The following is a 19,045-nucleotide window of genomic DNA, read 5'->3' on the forward strand; positions in this document are numbered from 1 at the left end:
CTGTCTACTCTGAGCCGCGAGCATACACACTCTAATTTTATCAACTGCCTCACTTGTTCTCTTAACAGCTTCGAGACCTAGGAACTTTCTTTCGCCTACTTCATCCCAGTGAATAGGTGATCCATATTTTCTTCCTTACAAAAGTTTATAAGGAGCCATCCCGATTGTTGCCTGATAGCTGTTGTTGTACGAGAACTCGATCAGGGGAAGGTACTTTACCCACGATCCTTCAAAGTATAGCACACATGCCCGAAGCATGTCTTCTAAGATCTGAATGGTCCTCTCAAATTGTCCATCCGTCTGAGGATGAAATGCTGTGCCTAATTTCAACTGAGTACCCATGGCTCGATGTAGACTCTCCCAAAATCTTGATGTGAACTTTGAACCCCTATCAGAAACAATAGACTTTGGGACACCATGGAGACAAACTATTTTTCTAACATACAATTTAGCTTACTGATCAATGGAGAAATTCATCCGAACAGGTAAAAAGTGCGATAACTTTGTTAACCCGCCAACTATGACCCACACAGAGTTGTACTGCCCCATGGTCCTAGGCAATCCAACCACGAAGTCCATGGCAATACCTTCCTATTTCCATTTCAGAAGATTCAATGGCTGCAACAACCCTGCAGGCCTCTGGTGTTCAGCTTTCACTTGTTGACAAGTTAAACACCTTGCAACATATTCAGCAGTACCATTCTTCATTACAGGCCACCAAAACATGGCCTTGAGATCTTGGTACATCTTCGTTGTTCATGGATGAACTGAGTAAGGAGTCGTATGAGACTCATTTAAGATTTCTCTTTGAATGTCATCATCCATAGGCACACAAACACGATTCATAAATCTTAGCATTCCTGTGTCATCCACTGTAAAATCACTAGTCTTTCCAGCCAAAACCCTCCCTCAAGATTTCACTAACTCTGGATCTTGCAATTGTGCTTCTTTGATTCACTCTAAAATAGTATATTACAGGGTAATATTAGCCAATTACCCTACCACGAACTCAATCTTAGCTCGGGTCATCTCATCTGCTAACTGTTTGGAGATCTACTTCACTATATTTATCTGACTTTGGCCTTTTCTACTCAGGGCATCAGCTACAGCTGTGGCCTTCCCAGGTTGATAAAGAATCTCACAATCGTAATCCTTCACCAATTCTAGCCAACGACTTTGTCTCATATTCAGGTCTTTCTAGGTAAAGAAGTATTTCAGACTCTTATGATCAATGTATATCTCACATTTCTTACCATATAAGTAATGCCGCCAAATCTTTAGCGCAAATACTACTACTGTGAGTTCTAAGTCGTGAGTAGGGTACCTCTGCTCGTACTCCTTTAACTGTCGAGAAGCATAGGCTATTACCTTTCCAGCTTGCATAAGAACACAGCCCAGATCCTGTCTCAAGGCATCATAATAAACAACAAACTTTACCTTATCTGAAGAAAGAGTTACTGGAGCGGTAATCAAGCGCTGCTTTAACTCCAAAAATCTTTTCTCACACCGATCAGTCCAAACAAACTTCAAATTATTTTGGGTCAGCTCCGTTAAGGTTACATCAATCTTTAAAAACCCTCCACGAACCGACAATAATACCCAGCTAAACCCAAAAAGCTTCTAACTTCCGTAGCCAATTTTGGTGTTGGCCAATCCCAAACAGCTTCGATCTTGGATGGATCAACCATGATCCCATCTTTATCCACTATGTGCCCTAAGAAAGAGACACGAGACAACCAGAATTCACACTTTTTGAACTTGGAATACAACTTGTGATTTGGTAACCACTGCAATAACGATCTGAGATGTAGCTCATGTTCCTCTTCTGACTCAGAATAGATTAAAATATCATCAATAAACACGATCACACATCTGTCCAGGTAATCCTTGAACACCCGATTCATAAGGTCCATAAATTCCGTCGGAGCATTGGTTAGTCCAAAAGACATCACCAGAAATTCATAATGTCCATACCGAGTACAGAACGCAGTTTTCGAGATATCCTCCTCTCAAATTCTCAGTTGATGGTAACCTGAGCGAAGATCAATCTTAGGAAATACCATCTTCCCCTTCAATTGATCAAATAGGTTGTCAATTCGTGGTAGAGGATATTTTTTTTTTTTTATGGTAAGCTTGTTCAACTCTTGATAATCAATACACATTCGCAGTGACCCGTCTTTCTTCTTTACAAACAATATTAGAGCACCCCAAGGAGAGTAACTCGGTCTAATGAACCCCAAGTTCAATAACTCCTGAAGTTGGATCTTTAATTCTTTCAATTCTACTGGAGTCATTCGATACGGTGCTTTTGGTATTGGTTCCGCTCCCGAAACTAACTCAATCATAAATTCAATATCTCAAGAAGGTGGCAATCCCGGTAAATCTTTAGGAAAAACATCAAGGAACTCGTACACCATTCTTATATTCTCAGATAAAGATGTTACAGGTTGGCTGGTATCCATCGCAGTGACTAGGAATCCTAGACAACCTCTACACATCCGATGTTTAGCTTTTGAAAGTGTTATTCTAGGTATGCGCGTCTCCTAAACTTTACCCACAAACACTGCTGGGTTAGCACTATCGGGCTCAAACAACACCATCTTTTGCTTGTAGTCGATCGTTGCCCCATACTTAGGCAAGAAATCCATTCCCATGATTATGTCAAAATCAATCAGTTGTAATCAATTAGATTAGAGGTTAATTCACAACGGTCAATCCAAAAGGATAAAGATCAAATTCACCTAGTGGATACTATAAGGTCTCTCGAAGGTAACAGGGTACCAAAACCACAAAGCATACACATCACATGGTTTATGGAAACTTTTTATTGCCCTACTTGACATGTAGGAGTGAGTAGCTCCCGAGTCAAACAGCACAGTGTAAGAACAACTATTTATAGATAACTGACTTATCACCACTGATGGACTAGCATCTGCATCAGCCTGAGTCATGGTAAATAGTCGTCTTGAGTTTAGATTTGCATTCTTCTTCGACTCTTCTTTCTTGGCCTGAGGACAATCTCTAATAAAGTGGCCCACCATGCCACACTGGAAATAAGTGTTGACCCAGCATTCACCTTGATGGTATTCTTACATTTCAGACACTCAGGGAAAGATCGAAATGAAGATCCACGGTCTTGATTTTGGATCCTCTGCTGGAAAACTAACACTCATTAAGTAAGTTCTAGGGGGTCTTCCTATGCATTAGAGGACCTGCCTAAGGATTCCTTTTTCTATTGCTGAAGAGCGTAGATAGACTTTTTATTTTTTTTGGTCTAACACCTTTGTTTCTCCGAAACTTTCTGTTACCCCTTGATGTTTTGGAAGCATCAGCCTTTCGTTTGTGATCAGGGTTACCACCGTCGGTCCCCTTACTGACATTACCACTTGCAGGAGGATTCGATGTCGTGGTGGCATCCTTTGTAGTCTGCTCCTTTATTAAATGTTGCTCAGCCTCCTCAGCTATCAAGGCTAATTCAAGCACTTTCTTATACAAAGTGTCGTGAGCAGTGATAATCTTCAAGTCCCGACTGATTGTAGCATTCATTCCTCTCATATATTTTTTGTTTCTTGGTGAAATCTGTAGGCACTAGATCACCAGAAAATTTGGACAGCCGATCAAATTCCAGAGTATATTCAGCCACAGACATTTTTCCCTGAGTTAGTTTCACAAAGTCTTCTGTATGTGACGTTCTCACAGCAATGTTATAATTTTTTTCCTTAAACAAACTCTTGAACTCATCCCAAGTCATCATACTAACATGTCGACTCTACCCCACAATATCCCACCATATGCGGGCATGATCTCCTAACATAAAGGCAGCACAGTTCACTCTCTCTGTTCTTGTCGCCCCCATGTTATCAAGGATGCGAGTGATAGTACTCATCCATTGCTCAGCTTTAATTATATCAGTATCTCCCAAAAACGTTGGAGGTTTCAACTTTACAAACCTCTCAAACACCGAATCTCTGTACAACAATACGAATCCCTGGTTACCCACCACTGGCACAAGAGCTGGTGGTAAAACTTGTTCTACGGGAGCTGTCGGTGCCGGTTGCCTCAACCAACGCCATTCTTCCTCTTGACGAAGTATGATACCTCGTATTTCTTGAAATATCTGCTACTAATCAGCATTCGGATTAGCATTATGCCAACCCCCACATTATCCCCCAAATTCTGCGGGGGTGCAGGCACTGCCGGTGGATTGGTTTGGTCTACACAAGGCTCTACTTGCTCGCCCTATGGTCTAGATGATTGCGGAGGGTCCATTTTTACAAATAACACTGAAATCAACAACACCGGCGAGTCAGGCACCCATACCACACTTATGCACTTATTGCCTTTAAATCATAACTCAACTATTTCATTCCAATTATATAGACATTTATTAATTGGTACTCGAGACATGGCTTCATATCACATAAATACACTAGATACTCACATACTGCCTAAAGTGGAAAGCGATAAATAAATAATCACATAAGTAGCTAAGTGCTTACTCTCAACACTTACTGCACCACGAGCCGAGCTTATCTCTGACGATGATTGTACATGTTCAGCCGGTCTACAGGAAGTTTAAAAACCTTGGCACTCTAATACCAAACTGTAATGCCCTAACAATTAGGCACGCCACGACAACTGATTACAAAACCCTAATCCCCTAATCCCCTAATCCATGATTACTAGAAAGGTAAGTGCGAGAAATTTAAACTTTATTTAAAACACAATGAAAATAAAACTTGTAGTAATTTTAAACTTTACAAATAACCAAAAGATACATGTTTTGGGATCCTGCAAATATTTTCACAAAATATTACAAGTCTATTTCACGTGCCAACCTAAGCAGTAAAATTAGAGTTACAAAATACATCATTAGTAGACCCCAACCCGCTTGGTCTAGTGTGGCCCGAACATGTACAAGCACTGCCAAACTCTCGCACTCATGGCTGATCACAGACTAATTTACCCTTTCCTGCACAGTAGAACACCCGTGAGCCAAGCCCAACAAGATAGTATAAATATCAATAATCACAAATAATATATCACATATATAATTAAGCCATTTCACTTATTGTCTATTTGATATAAACCAGCGTGTTACGCTCACATGCCTATTTATATCTATGTGGCATAGACCCACGTGTTACGCTCACACAGCTAAATACATTAAGGGCTTAGAATAGTTCATCTCGGTTCTAATTACCGAGTCCAACTAAATTATACCTTGAACGCATAATTCTTAATCTCAATATATATAGCATGGCATAACATTTAAACATTAACAAATACTAGGGTAATAACCCTAGACTATATAACCGCTCACTTTAGGGTAATAACCCTCATCCCGTTCTTAACAACTCACAATTATAATATTCAATATGATCACCACCGAGCTTAACTCTACGTGTAATTACTATCATACCTGATGTCCCGCGAATGTGGAGATTCTAAATCCCTAGGTGTTCCTGACCAAGTGTCGGTAATCCTAGTCACAATTTCTATGATTTACAAATAGGGTTAATCCTTAACTCCACTTCCACATCATTATAAAATTGGCATTCAAAATGAGATAAATATATAGAGCTCGGAACAACTTTCCAACGATATGCAGAACTCCTGAAATAGAGTCAGAATTAAAAAGTTATGAAGAAGGGCGGGTCGCGGCACTTGGGTTGAAAACCCAGGATTCAACAAGAGGCGGGCCGCGGTGCCTAGTGAGTGGGGCCGCGACGCCTGGGTTCCAAACCCAGGAAACCCCATTTCCAGCTTTGAAACTCAAGGCCAAAACACAACTGAATCACCCCAAACATGCATATAACTTACAATCATATTCCATAGATTACTAGACACCATAGCAGGGCATTAGAACCCACAATTCAAGATAAATTCTCATCCAAACATACATCCTAAAAATCAGATTAACAATACTCAAAATAAGCTTCAAACATTGAGCTAAAATCATCATATTTTCATATAAAGATGTTGCACTACAAAGTCTCAAAATAATCTCAAAAACCTAGCATTCAATTCCAACAAACTTACTCTAATTTCAGTATTCCAAACCCCAATTTCAACCTAATTAACACACAACATAATCTTAATGGAAAACATAAAATTTCCAAGCTTAAACCACATACAAAACACCCCAATTTCACAATCACAACAATCATGTTTTTAAGAAAATCATCACAAGAAATTCATGAACATTTAACTTCAGATTACATCACAAAATTCAAGCAAAAAAGAAGGTGGAAAGCTACCTCAAACTCTTCAACAAGATAAGCACCCGAAACTCCACAAATCAAGCTTGAACCAAAGCTAATTTCCAAAAATCAAAGTTGGTTGAGAAGATGAATAAGGAGAGAAAGAGAGGGGGTCGATTTAAGGGCCAAGCAAAAATCAGAAAATGCTTCTCAATTTTCTCTAAAATTTATTTTTGTTGAAAGTAATTCACAAGTAGGCAAATGACTAAAATGCCCCTAGGGCCATGATATAGCATAAGCCCAACTCAAGGGCATAAATGTCATTCAATCACACACCACACTTAAAATAATATTCAAAATATTCAAATATCCATAAAAATGCCAATACAAAATCCTGAAAATGTATTTCGGCCTCGAACCTAGTTCGACCCGAAATACCCGATTGTGACTATATCGCGCCGACTTGTCAGAAAACTCCTGTAGAAGGAAAAAAAAGTATAATATATAATAATATAGTCTATAAGCACACAATTAAATTAAATTTACAATTTTACCCTTCTCAGATCAAAATTTTAAAAATGCCCCTAGCTCTCCAGCGGGGTCTTAACATGTCATTTATCAAATTAATTCATATATAATAATATAATTCCATATAAATACACATTTAACTAGTTAGGGTTCTCTAATCCATTTTCTTAATCTTAGGATATTACAAAAGTAAAACACTAAAAACGAGCATCATAATGACATTAAAAATGTGTTCAGGGGATCCCTATTATAAAAGGTTTACAAAACGGCTATATACAACAATAATTTAAAATACTAAAATCAAAATACATAGTAGATACAACCCAAAACAACTCCAGGCGACTTGGCACACAGGCCGATGGGATCATTATGTACATTGTTGTAGAAGACTGTCACCTCATGGTTGATCTAACTTTTCTTTTCCTTTACTTGCACCACATAGCACCCGTGAGTCACAAGGACTCAGCAAGAAAAGTAATAAAAGATAATACATGGTGTTATCCAAGTTTTTATGCATGAGACACGTAGCCTGATTAAAGGACAAAGTGTATTAGCGAAAAGGATTAATCAAATTAACCCATAGGGTATCCCAGAGAGAACATCTTGACAATCTTGGAAGTGTTCGTTCGATACATGATAAGGCAAGTCATTCGCGCGAAAGAAACCCCTCCCGCATTTGGAAGATGGTTAAAACAGAAGACTCCCAGATGAAACTTCCTTAAGTAATGAACTTGGAGCGCAATAGCGATTTCAAGGGTACGGACTACGTCAGCATCACACAAAAATCGCTCTATAGATGGTTACACCTTTTTCTAACATCACATCAGATCTTCTCCCCTCATGCCAGGCCATGGTAGTGTGCATACGCACCGTAGGACATACCTTTTGCCCAATAGTTTGAATAGAGAGTATATTGCAAAGGAGGGACCTTTGCATGACACGTATCCTAAGTTATACAAAATCTCTTATTGCAACTGTACGCCACACAATGAAGAAGGTTCTCCTCAATCGATGGTCAAATCATCTTCTAGTATATCAGCCTTGGCATCGTGTAGGGTACGAAACCCTAGGTAGGTAAAATGAATTCCCTTCACCCCATGTGTGTCTATAAATACTCCTATTTTCTTTGGGCAAGGGGAGAACAATTTTTCGTTTACAGTTACTCTGCTAAAATTCCTAGAGAGCTTCCTCCCAAGAGAGAAATAAGAGGAATACAGAGAGCATATTTGTAATTACTTGTAATGTCAAAACACACGCCCAAAGAGGCTAATACTACTAACTCGTGGACTAAGGATCATTAACGCTTGAACCACATAAAAATCTTCTTGTCTATTATTTAATATCTTTAACTTTCTTATGTTATAAATATTTAGTTTCCAAAAAACTCGGTAAATAACCCTTGTGTGAATAGCCCTTGGGCACAATGAAATGAGGATAAAAATAGTTTACATTTGAGTTTACACTTTATATTTTTATTGGGCCACACGCTATATTTTAAACAAGTGACCGCGAAGTTGGAGATATCCACACTTCTCATCTCACTTGGAGGGATACCATGCCTAGCTGTGTGTGCCCCTAAAAAATGTACAGTGTTCCACAATTAATTATTTTGTTTATTAACATACACGAGTTCTATAACTTATATTAAAGCTTAAAGCAAGATGTGTTTTCAACCAAATTACTTAAAAGAAATAACACTTGAATCCCTTCTTAAAGCTAAAACAAATGTATATTTTGAAAATAGAATTATTTTCAGCCAAAATTCCCAGAAAAGGGAAGAACTTGCCTAAATTCTTTCTTCAAAGTTTTGAAGTGTTGCTTAAAATTTAAAATTATCAAAATGGAAAGGCCTTGCTTGAACTCATATGGACTTCAACTATATCATAACCAGGAGATATCGTCTAAAGTTCATAGCGTGTAAAACCGGTCTCCAAAAATTGTAAAGAAGTTTAAGTAGTTGAGGCTCCGCAACCATGCAGTGGTCCGGGAACAGTCTAAAAGGCTTATTCGTGTTGTTTATTTGCATTGTAAAATTTTTTAGTCTGCTTAAGTTTGGAGACTTTATAAAGGGCCAAGGCCAAGACCACCCTACTTGAAAATAGGAAGCAGGTAAAAGGATTGGAGGTCGAGCGAAATTCGAGGTTTGAAGTAGTGGTCATTGGAACCACACGTTTCTAAAACAACCAAAGAAAATAACCTTTAAAATGACCTAACAGGATGACACGTAAAGACTTAAAACTGAAAAATCAAAAGTTGGACAAAACATGAATGTCTGTAACAATGCCTCACGACAAGGCAAATTAAGTTGTTCCTGCACAAAAGATGATTGTCATACACAGCCCCACAGACTAGGAAAAAATAAAAAATAACTCTGCAAAAAAAGAAACTAAAATGTCTTAAGAAAAGAGATAGATAATGAAGAACAAAGGTGGTCCCTATTGGTCTTGAGTGGGAGAATGGACCGTTAAGTCGACTTGGACTGAGTCACCAACTAGCTTCCGTGGAAGATCTGGATTAGGCTCAACTCACTACTAAAAAATCCCAAATTCCCGTCGGTTTTACACTGTCAGCCAAAGAATTCCCGACAGTTCATAAAACCGTCGCCTATACGAGCGTCGCGAAAACTGAGTAAAATTAACGACGGTTGAAAACTGTCGGGAAAATAGTATGGGCCACGGTTTAAAACCGTCGCCTATAGTAAACACTATAGGCGACGGTTTTAAGCTGTGGCCTATACTATAGGCCACGGTTTTTAACCGTGGCCTATAGTATAGGCCACAGTTTAAAACCGTGGTCTATAATGTTGTAGGCACAGGTAAAAACCGTGGCCTTTAGTATAAGCCACAGTTTTAAATCATAGCCTATACTATAGGCCACTGTTTTTAACCATGGCATATAATGTTTTAAGCACAGATTTAAACCGTGGCATATAATGTTTTCAATCTATTATAAATTTCGTATTTTTCAACGACGGGTTTTGCCAGTCATTGGATTGTAAAAAAAAAAATAAAAAAATAATTAGGATAAAGTATATATATTGTCATTAGTGAAAGTTAAACAGATCCTGTTTTACATAGTAAAATTTTCCCTACATTAATTAATTTTTACTGTATATTGTCACTAATTAGTTAGGATAAAGTATAAACAAAAATAGAAATTGATCATTGTAAAAGCCCTTGTCGCACTGCTTGTGCTCGAACATATTCAATCCACTGATCACGCAAAATATTCATCTCGTCATTTGAGTACGGATCGCTCTTACCCTGCAAAAAAAAATGAAAGAAATTACATATTAATTAGTAAAAGACCTTATACATTATACTAAGTCCTAGCTAACTACCACGAAATTAGTGAAAAAGAAGCTTACAATAGACTATAATTACTATGTTTACGTATTATTGTGTAATATATAATGACTACGAGAAGATAAATTTTACCATTTCTCTCACTCGGCGTATTGGATCTTCTTCGTTCATGAAACTCTCAATAAATTTCATGACATAATATCCACATTGCTTCCCGTCTGGTTGTTGTGGACATATCGGAGTTATCCACTCAATGGGACGATCATTGCGGTTAGTTAAGCTTTTATTAACTATGTTGAGCGACCTACACAAAAAGTGAAATTAGCATATAAAATATCACACACTTATTCAGAACACCTATAATTGTATTTAATATGTATATAAGGAAAAGAAAGAAAAAAAAAACAAATTTGGTGGTATTTAATGTGTCTTTACTTACAAATTTAAAAATAGAGTATTGTATGAGTCTCACATTCATAACTAGAGGAATCAATATATAATTAAACAGCCACAAAAGAAATCAAACATTCTTACTCTCTCTTTCCAAAACTTTTCATATTCAATCTTCACATATATTAAGTACAATAAATATGCATTGGTTCTTAACACTTGGTTGATAAATTTACTATGTCTACATGCAGTTACTATGTCCTAATCAACAACAAAAGAAAAGGATAAAGTTAGCAGATTGCTTAAGATTTTAGGCATGTATAGAACTTACGTGTTAACAATGTATTTTAAATCTTCTGGTACATATCCATTGTTGGAATCCAAGTACGCTACTGTATGTGTACTTGGTTGGATAAGTACAACCATCCAATGATACATATTACTACACAAACAAACATGTTAGATTAACCATAAATTATGTAGAGTTATAAATTATGAAACTATAAATTTTAAATTTACTTACTAATTGTTATAGGGGGCAATAATCCATTTAGCCGGATTATCAATTTCAAGAATACGTTTGCGCAGTGCTCGAGAACGGGCATTATAATCCCCAGCATCAGAGGCAATGGCCCCAGGATTTAAAAATGCATATAGTCTGCTTAATCCATTAACATCTAGCAACCGTTCCTTCAAAAACCTGTTAAAAACACACAATTAATAACAAGCTCTCAAAACAAATTTTCAAGTTTAATAAGAATTGGATATCATACTTGCACCAGATTGCAATAGGTTGGGCTCCTAAAAATCCCATTTGGCACAATTCCTTGATGTCAATTGTTGGAAGCCATATTGACTTCTTTTTCCATGGCCCCTGATGTTCACTTGCAGCAACGTCACTTTTCTCACGCTGACCTTTTCTTTTCTTCGAAGTCAATTTTCGCTTTCCAAGGTGGAATTGAACTTTATTCAACTTTTCTAACAATTCTTCTCCTTGCAAAGGTGACGGCGGCATTTCTAATTCTTGCTTACCATCGAATGCTTTTTTCCAAGTCCTAAATACATGTCCTGTAGGCAAAAACTTTCGGTGTCCCATATAACTCATTTTCTTCGAGTGTTTTAACCACATAGAACATGTTCTCTCCTCACAAATCGGGCATGCATTGTACCCTTTGACACTGTATCCAGAAAGATTTCCAAAAGCTGGAAAATCATTTATGGTCCACAGTAATATAGCCTTAAGATTAAAGTCTTCATTCCTAAAGGCATCGTATGCAGGAACACCCTCATACCATAATTGACTCAAATCATCAACTAGAGGAGCTAAATACACATCAATGTTATTACCAGGCTGTGAAGGGCCAGATATCAACAATGTGAGCATAGTGAACTTTCTCTTCATTACCAACCAAGGCGGTAAATTATACATCACAAGCAAAACTGGCCAACAACTATACTTACTACTAAGGGTGGTATGTGGATTAATTCCATCTGCAGAAAGACCAAGACGGATATTCCTAGGTTCATTTGCAAATTCAGGCCACCTAGCATCGATTGTTTTCCAAGCAGGGGAGTCAGCTGGATGTCTCATCTTACCATCTAGTTTTCTATCGGTGGCATGCCAGGTCAAATTTTTTGCATGATTGACATTTCGAAAGAATCGAACCAAACGAGGTATTGGGGGTAAGTACCATAATACCTTTGCAGGGACACCAATCTTTACCTCATCAGAATTCTTTTTCTTTTGCCACCTAGACTCACCGCACGTGGGACACGATATTGCATCCACAAAACTCTTACGATATAGAATGCAATCATTAGGACATGCATGTATCTTTTCATATTGCATACCTAAGGAAGACAGTGTCTTCTTTGCCTCGTAGAAAGACAAAGGCATCTCATTACCTTCAGGTAATAACTCTACTAGAAAAGCTAGTAAATCCGTAAAACTTTTATCACTCCACCCATGTTTCGCTTTTATATTGTATAATCTAACAAGCGTAGACAATTTAGTAAACCTATTACAATTAGGGTAAATAGGTTTCTCAGCATCCTCTACAAAATTTTGAAATTCCAATGGATCGACATTTGATTGAAATTGTGCATCTCCTATCATTTCTGGAATGTGATCATCCTGATAATCCAAGTTAACATTCTTAACCTTCTTACACTTAGATGTTTCCTCGCCATGAACTCTAATATTTTCCCCGTGGTAACACCAAACCTTATAACTCTTGTCTATTCCGTTCCTAAATAAATGCTCCTTTATTTTACTAGTATTCATACGCTCCATGTTACCACATTTAAGACAAGGACAAAGAATCAACTTTGGATTTTTTGCGTGCTTATGACAAAAATCCAAAAAAAAGTCAACACCTTCCTTATACTCTGCTGATAATCTATTCGCACTCATCCAATTTCTATCCATTTTGCAACTTCTAAAAAAGAAAAAAAAAACTTTATTAAATTATTTGTTTGAATGTGTATTTATTAATCACCACACATATAAATTTTCACTAAGTTCTTACATTTTTTATCTAAAATTTATGTATTTTTAATGAAATTTATCCTAATTCGACCGAAATTTCGACAGCATAACAACTGTAATTGGACGTTCCCAAAAATTTTAAACATGCAAAAAACAAAAAACAAACACAGAAAATAATACAAAACTAACAAAACAATATTAAAACTATCCACCCATCCGACCGCAGTACATGTATATTCACAGAACCTACTTCACTACGGATGAATATCTAAGATATTCAAACTCCACTAAATTAAGAATTTAAAGTTTTAGTGATTATACCTTTCTCCGATAAAGTTAGCTACTTGTGTACTCTTCAATCAACACAAACCACTCGATACCTAAAAATTAAATTTAAAATATGCATCAATAATATTTACTTTTTCATGGGCTATTAACTCTTTTAGCTATTATTGATCAGAGTTACTTACACTTTTTTTTTGTTGGACCTCTTTCATATACAGTAGAAGCAGAAAGAATCTTAGTTGATCGTGTTGCTCATCTTAATCCTTCTGATGGAGGTTCTGCTACAACACAATGTAATTTTGATTTATCTTTGTTGCCAATAAAAATTAATAATAATAATAATAATAATAAGTCATTCATCCATTAAAATTTCAAGAACTTTAGCCACAATTGAAACAAGCATTGATTTTGTATTCTACTAAACAACAGATCAAACATTTTGCCTCAACTCACATCACCTGTTCAAAATTGAAAAATAAAAAATAAAAATATTTTTAAAAAAAGAGTACAAATTCTGGGGGAAAACGTAGACAAGATATCATTATCTTTCTTGTATTAATGTGAAATAGTAATACAAGATATCATTTTTGATTTTCCTAACCTACCAAATTGTGACTCATATATTACTATGCTTATCATCCAATAATGAAAGGCTAGCTTCAACTGCCTAAAAAGATTTTTGTTATTAATTAATGAAGCTAACTCATTGAAAGTATTCTTTAAAATAATTAATGAGTGTGTAATAATTATTTTAAACTTATTTTTCACGTCATAAATTATTTAAAAGAAGATGTTTAGTTACAATATACAACATGATACAATGAAAAATTGGGAAATAATTTTAAGTAACACTACAAAAGTAATTATGCTAAGAATCTCCAATTAAATATTATTGAACATTATTCATCAAGTAACGTGGGAATTTAATGGGAGAGAAAAGAGTATTGATAATTGGTTTTAATTAAGTTCAACTTTCTTAATCTTATTTATAACAATGACAAAGAATAACACCACCCCATGAAAGACCACCATCATCAACTTATTACAAATAAATAACTCATCTAAGTTCTAACTACCACTTTTATTCTTATTCACACCACAACAACTCCATATTTCAATGAAGCCACAAAGACAAACAACCAAACACAAATATTATAAGTGTATATAGAAATAATAATAATAATAATAATCTAATTTGATTCTCAATCAAAAATGGAGGACAAAGAACACAGCCTATGATTGTGAATTTATAATATGATATTTCAGAGAAGTTGTTTATTATGATATACAATAGAGATGGCAAACATAAAATAATTATTTTAAAAAAAATGATATGGAAGTAATTACAGTATTTTCTTATGACAAAAACAACATACATTTGTTTTAGTACTTTTCATTTTTGCAAGCTGAGCTGCTATGTAATTGCAGAACCAAAACTAGACTATGGATAAAATCTCTATATCAAAATATATCAGAAGAAAATAAATTCTACACATAAATCAGGGAAGAAAAAGTTAAGTTGTATCATTTATATCATTCTTGGAGACTTTACTCTTGGTCTCCAAGGAAAAATTTGTACATGGTTTTGGCATTTATCCCTTTAAAAATTTGTAGTAATCAGTGGTATTGTTAGCAGTTATTCTACTCATTGTTAAGCGCTTAAGTGAGAAACAAGTTCGACGAAGGCCTCTTCATTGCAGGGAATCGTAAGAGCTCCCATTGGATGATCAAATCCAAACTCTTGTTCAGCTTGACTTAGCAAGTCTTGGAATGATGGCTGGTTTAAGAATGATATAACCACATATACTTGTCTTGTTGAGACTTTTCGAAATTTGGGTAAGCTTGAGAAAGTTTCTGAGCTGCTCAAGGAAATGGAGTCTGAAGGGAATTTGCCTGATATAACCTCTTATAATGTGTTATTACAGGCTTATTCGCAATCCGAGTCCATAAAGGAGGCAGTGGGTGTTTTTAGACAGATGCAAGTGGCTGGTTGTATGCCAAATGCTAACACTTATAGTATTTTGTTGAATTTGTATGGAAAGCAAGGGAGGTATGAGGATGTTAGGGAACTTTTTCTTGAAATGAAAATTAGCAATACAGAGCCAGATGCAGCTACTTATAACATTCTTATTCAGGTGTTTGGTGAAGGTGGGTACTTTAAGGAGGTGGTGACTTTGTTTCATGATATGGTGGAGGAGAATGTAGAACCAAATATGGAGACGTATGAGGGACTAATAACTGCTTGTGGAAAAGGGGGGCTTCATGAGGACGCCAAAATAATTTTAAATCACATGAATGAGAAAGGAATAGTGCCTAGTACCAAAGCTTATACGGGGGTCATTGAGGCATATGGGCAAGCTGCATTGTATGAAGAATCTATTGTTGCATTCAACACAATGAATGAATTGGGAAGTAAGCCATCAGTTGAAACTTACAACACACTAGTTCATGCATTTGCACGAGGTGGTCTGTACAAGGAGTCTGAAGCAATTTTTATGAGAATGGGTGAATCTGGAGTTGCAAGGAATGTCGATACATTCAATGGCCTTATTGAATCTTTTAGGCAAGGAGGTCAGTTTGAAGAAGCAGTGAAGGCATATGTTGAAATGGGAAAGACAAGATGTGAGCCTGATGAGCGAACTCTTGAGGCACTTTTAAGTGTTTACTGCTTTGCAGGGCCTACCGTTCCCTGGACTGCATATGTTGAATATGTGTAAGACTTGTCCCAATTTCAAGGGTCACACTCATATTCATATTGAAATTAATAATTAAAGAAGCATTGGCTGTAAAATACATATAAAATAATTTTTATTTGGAAAGTACTTAATCCTAAAAATCAAGAAGATTCAAATCAGTATGTACTTTTTATAGTTCAATTAGATCCATTTGCTTATCATGTTAATTAAAAAAAAATTATTAATGAAGTGAAGGCTTGTCTTGATCTAATACTTCACATTTATCATGAAGAATAGTTCAAAATCAAGTATTTTTCTTTACACTCAATTCATGGCAAAAAACATTGTAGCACACACTTTTTACTTAATGTCTGACTTATATCCATAAACATTGATTAATTTGAAAATTCAGTAGGTCCATGAATGACATGGAATTATAGATAAGAGCCACTCATATAGTTTTACAGTTTCATATAGCCACATCTTTCATGACCTACTTAAGATATATATTTTGAAAAAAAAAAAAAGCATTAATGTTTTATTGCTCATCATTGTTGTTCTAATTTGTTTTGTTACAATCTGCAGAAAGAACACTTTGCAATTAGAGAAAAGAAAAAACCAGAGGACCCCATTGACTTAAATGACCTCAAATCAATGAGGTTTACTCGTGCGGTAAGAGATTTCAATGCCTTTTTAAAGATGCTCTATCTGGGTTTATTCAGACACTTAAGAATTTAAAGCATTAACATCTTTTTGCTTTAATTTTTTTAATTGCAGGTGATTTTTGAAACCTCGAGATTAGCTACGATTGTCAATGGTGTTCTTAGAAAAACCACTAAAGACATGGAACTAAATGGTGAGTTTGGAAGATTTCAAGCCTAGATTCATAGGTCATAGCCATATATCAACTTAGCCAAAAAATAGAAAACTAATTCTGTAAAAATTTGAAAAAGGAAAGAGAGAGAGAGAGAGAGAGAGAGAGAGAGAGAGAGAGAGAGAGAGAGAGAGCATACCGGCAGTGGAGGGGCTCTCGGCAGTGGAGGGGTGGCGGAGCTGCGTCGCCGGCAGTGGAGGGGTGGCGGAGCTGCGTCGCCGGTGGTGTGATTTCCGTCACCGTTAGAGAGAGAGAGAGAGGGAGATAGATGAGTGAGATCGAGAGAGGGAGATAGAGTAGTGAGTGAGATCGAGAGAGTGAGATGGAGTGAGTGAGTGGGTGAGAGATGGAAATAAATGGAGGGAATAATAAGGCAAAATGGGGGGAAAAATTTTAATAAAAAACCTTATACCCGACGGTTTTGAACCGTCGGGCAAAGAATGAGCCACGTTTTAAAACTGTGGCGAATACTTTCCCCGACGGTTCTAAACCGTGGCGAATAGTGCATCAATTTTTTTTTTTTAATTTTTTCTCTACATTTATTAACTGTCGCCTATTGTTTACGAGTGTTCAAAACTGTCGCCTATAGTACAATATAGGCGACGGTTTTAAACACTCAGATAATTTTTTTAGCGACGGATCCCCAAAAAAAGCGTTTTTGGGACCGTCGCGAATTTGGCCTTTTGTAGTAGTGACTACATCTTGGAAAAACCCCTTTCCAGTCCCCCAAGAGGATGCCTTAACTTTCGCAAGGCCTTGAGGACTTAAGACTTCATCGTCTGACTCCTCGTCGCTCTCAATGGTAAGGAAAAATTCCTGAAGATATGTGTCGCGCTGTATGGCAAGCACTCTCTTGGTAGTATCTTCTCTCTCTTCATCACCAAGAAGCCGGAGTATGGTAAGATCAACTTTCCATAAGTTATAAATGACCATGGCGTAAGCCCTCTCTAGGGAATAAAGGCAGTATCTCTCTACCTTGGCTTCCGCCTTAGATTCTTTAGTGAGAGTGTCCAGAATGGTCTGTAGGCAGTCTCTCTCATTCTTTGCATAGCAGCCAGGGCAATGTATGCTTTCACACCGTTCACCAGTCGTCGTTCAGCTTCCTTTTGGAATTTTTTGATAGTCTCTTGACGAAGGTTACTGGTATTACAAACTCCTTGAAAGAGCAGGTCTAGATTGTTGTACTTTGTCATCCAAGATTCCTTCTATTTCTTCTCTTAGTTATAATCATCATGCAAACCCTGGATAAGTAGGTCCTTTTGTTGGATGTCTCCCTAGAGGGTGTTAACTTCTTGGATTTGGGCAGTGATAGTTGCAGACTAGAGCATCACCCGGGCCTCAGCTTTATCTTTCTCCTCATGGGAAAGACAAAGTGCCACCTTGGTCTGGCCTAACTCTTCTTGAAGGGAACATACTGTTGGGTTTTATGCCCTAAATAAAACTCATTTCAATATAATCAGATTTACTTATTAATAAAGATCAGAAATAACATTTTATGTTGCATGGTTCACATGATTTATTTCATGATTATATATATATACATAATGTATGAATTCTATTTCAGTCCAGAACATATGAATTTGTTAATGATTATAGTGTTGTCTGCATAGTGGAATATAATCTTAATTATATGTTCGAAAGTTTATTCCCTGATTTGTCAGAACACTGGATTTATATTGGCATGGTATAATCAGCGATAGGTATTCTTACACCTTGGATAAGTGTTATGTCCTTTCCAGGGTATTGGCAAAGTTTACCAGTATCGGATGTATGGAGTATACATCGGAAGGGACCGATATTGAACTTTGATTAGATATATTAAAATTTACCGTAATATCTATTCAATTCAATCTCACCCGTTGATCCTAGATCAAATGATCTCAATCCTGATATGTTTAGGTTCAATCTCAAGAGTATTATACATGTTCTTTGATTTGTTAGTTAAGCCTACTTTTGGGTCAGGGTGATACGTACATTTTGGGAACATGATAGTATAATTGAGTGGGAGCGCTAACATAAATATGGAGTCTATAACTTCTATAGGAATTTAGAAGTGAAACGATGGTATCCTTCGAGCTTGGCTAAATAGAGATAAATGGTGGAGATCTCATTTCACTTCGCTGAAATATTATTTATACGGAGCTAAGTGTTTTAAGGATAAAATACATTGAAGGTGTAACGGTAACTTAGTACCTATTCAATGTAGATCATCTATTAGAGGGTCATTGATCAAATTAAGATTATAACAATGGATAACTAATGACGTATCTATATCGTGGAACATATAGAGCGCTCTA

The 19,045-nt window shown here is 36.5% G+C and overlaps 2 protein-coding genes and 1 non-coding gene across 5 annotated transcripts; 1 reads left to right on the top strand and 2 right to left on the bottom strand.

Moving 5' to 3' along the window:
- Positions 1 to 9,392: 9,392 nt before the first annotated feature.
- Positions 9,393 to 9,528, bottom strand: LOC133038635 (small nucleolar RNA ACA64). Its single transcript, XR_009688134.1, has one exon. It is a non-coding gene; the product is annotated as a small nucleolar RNA ACA64 (small nucleolar RNA).
- A 221-nt stretch (positions 9,529 to 9,749) lies between these two features.
- On the bottom strand, positions 9,750 to 17,126 carry LOC115722827 (uncharacterized). 3 transcript variants are annotated; one of them, XM_061116065.1, is made up of 8 exons: positions 16,888 to 17,126; positions 13,385 to 13,477; positions 13,236 to 13,294; positions 11,200 to 12,864; positions 10,950 to 11,126; positions 10,758 to 10,868; positions 10,169 to 10,340; positions 9,750 to 9,994 (listed from the first exon to the last, which is right to left on the bottom strand). In XM_061116065.1, the coding sequence occupies exons 4-8, from the start codon at positions 12,852 to 12,854 to the stop codon at positions 9,893 to 9,895; spliced, it is 2,217 nt and encodes a 738-aa protein (XP_060972048.1). In that variant the 5' UTR covers positions 12,855 to 12,864; positions 13,236 to 13,294; positions 13,385 to 13,477; positions 16,888 to 17,126; the 3' UTR covers positions 9,750 to 9,892. The 3 variants fall into 3 exon arrangements, with proteins under 3 accessions (XP_060972048.1, XP_060972047.1, XP_060972049.1); XM_061116064.1 differs by having other exon boundaries at positions 11,200 to 13,294; XM_061116066.1 differs by having other exon boundaries at positions 11,200 to 13,294; positions 13,385 to 13,480.
- On the top strand, positions 15,071 to 15,916 carry LOC133038137 (pentatricopeptide repeat-containing protein At1g74850, chloroplastic-like). Its single transcript, XM_061116194.1, has one exon. It carries the CDS (start codon positions 15,071 to 15,073, stop codon positions 15,914 to 15,916), a length of 846 nt encoding a protein of 281 aa, XP_060972177.1.
- Positions 17,127 to 19,045: the final 1,919 nt, after the last annotated feature.

This window comes from Cannabis sativa, chromosome 5 (genome assembly GCF_029168945.1).
Source record: "Cannabis sativa cultivar Pink pepper isolate KNU-18-1 chromosome 5, ASM2916894v1, whole genome shotgun sequence".
Taxonomy (NCBI): domain Eukaryota; kingdom Viridiplantae; phylum Streptophyta; class Magnoliopsida; order Rosales; family Cannabaceae; genus Cannabis; species Cannabis sativa.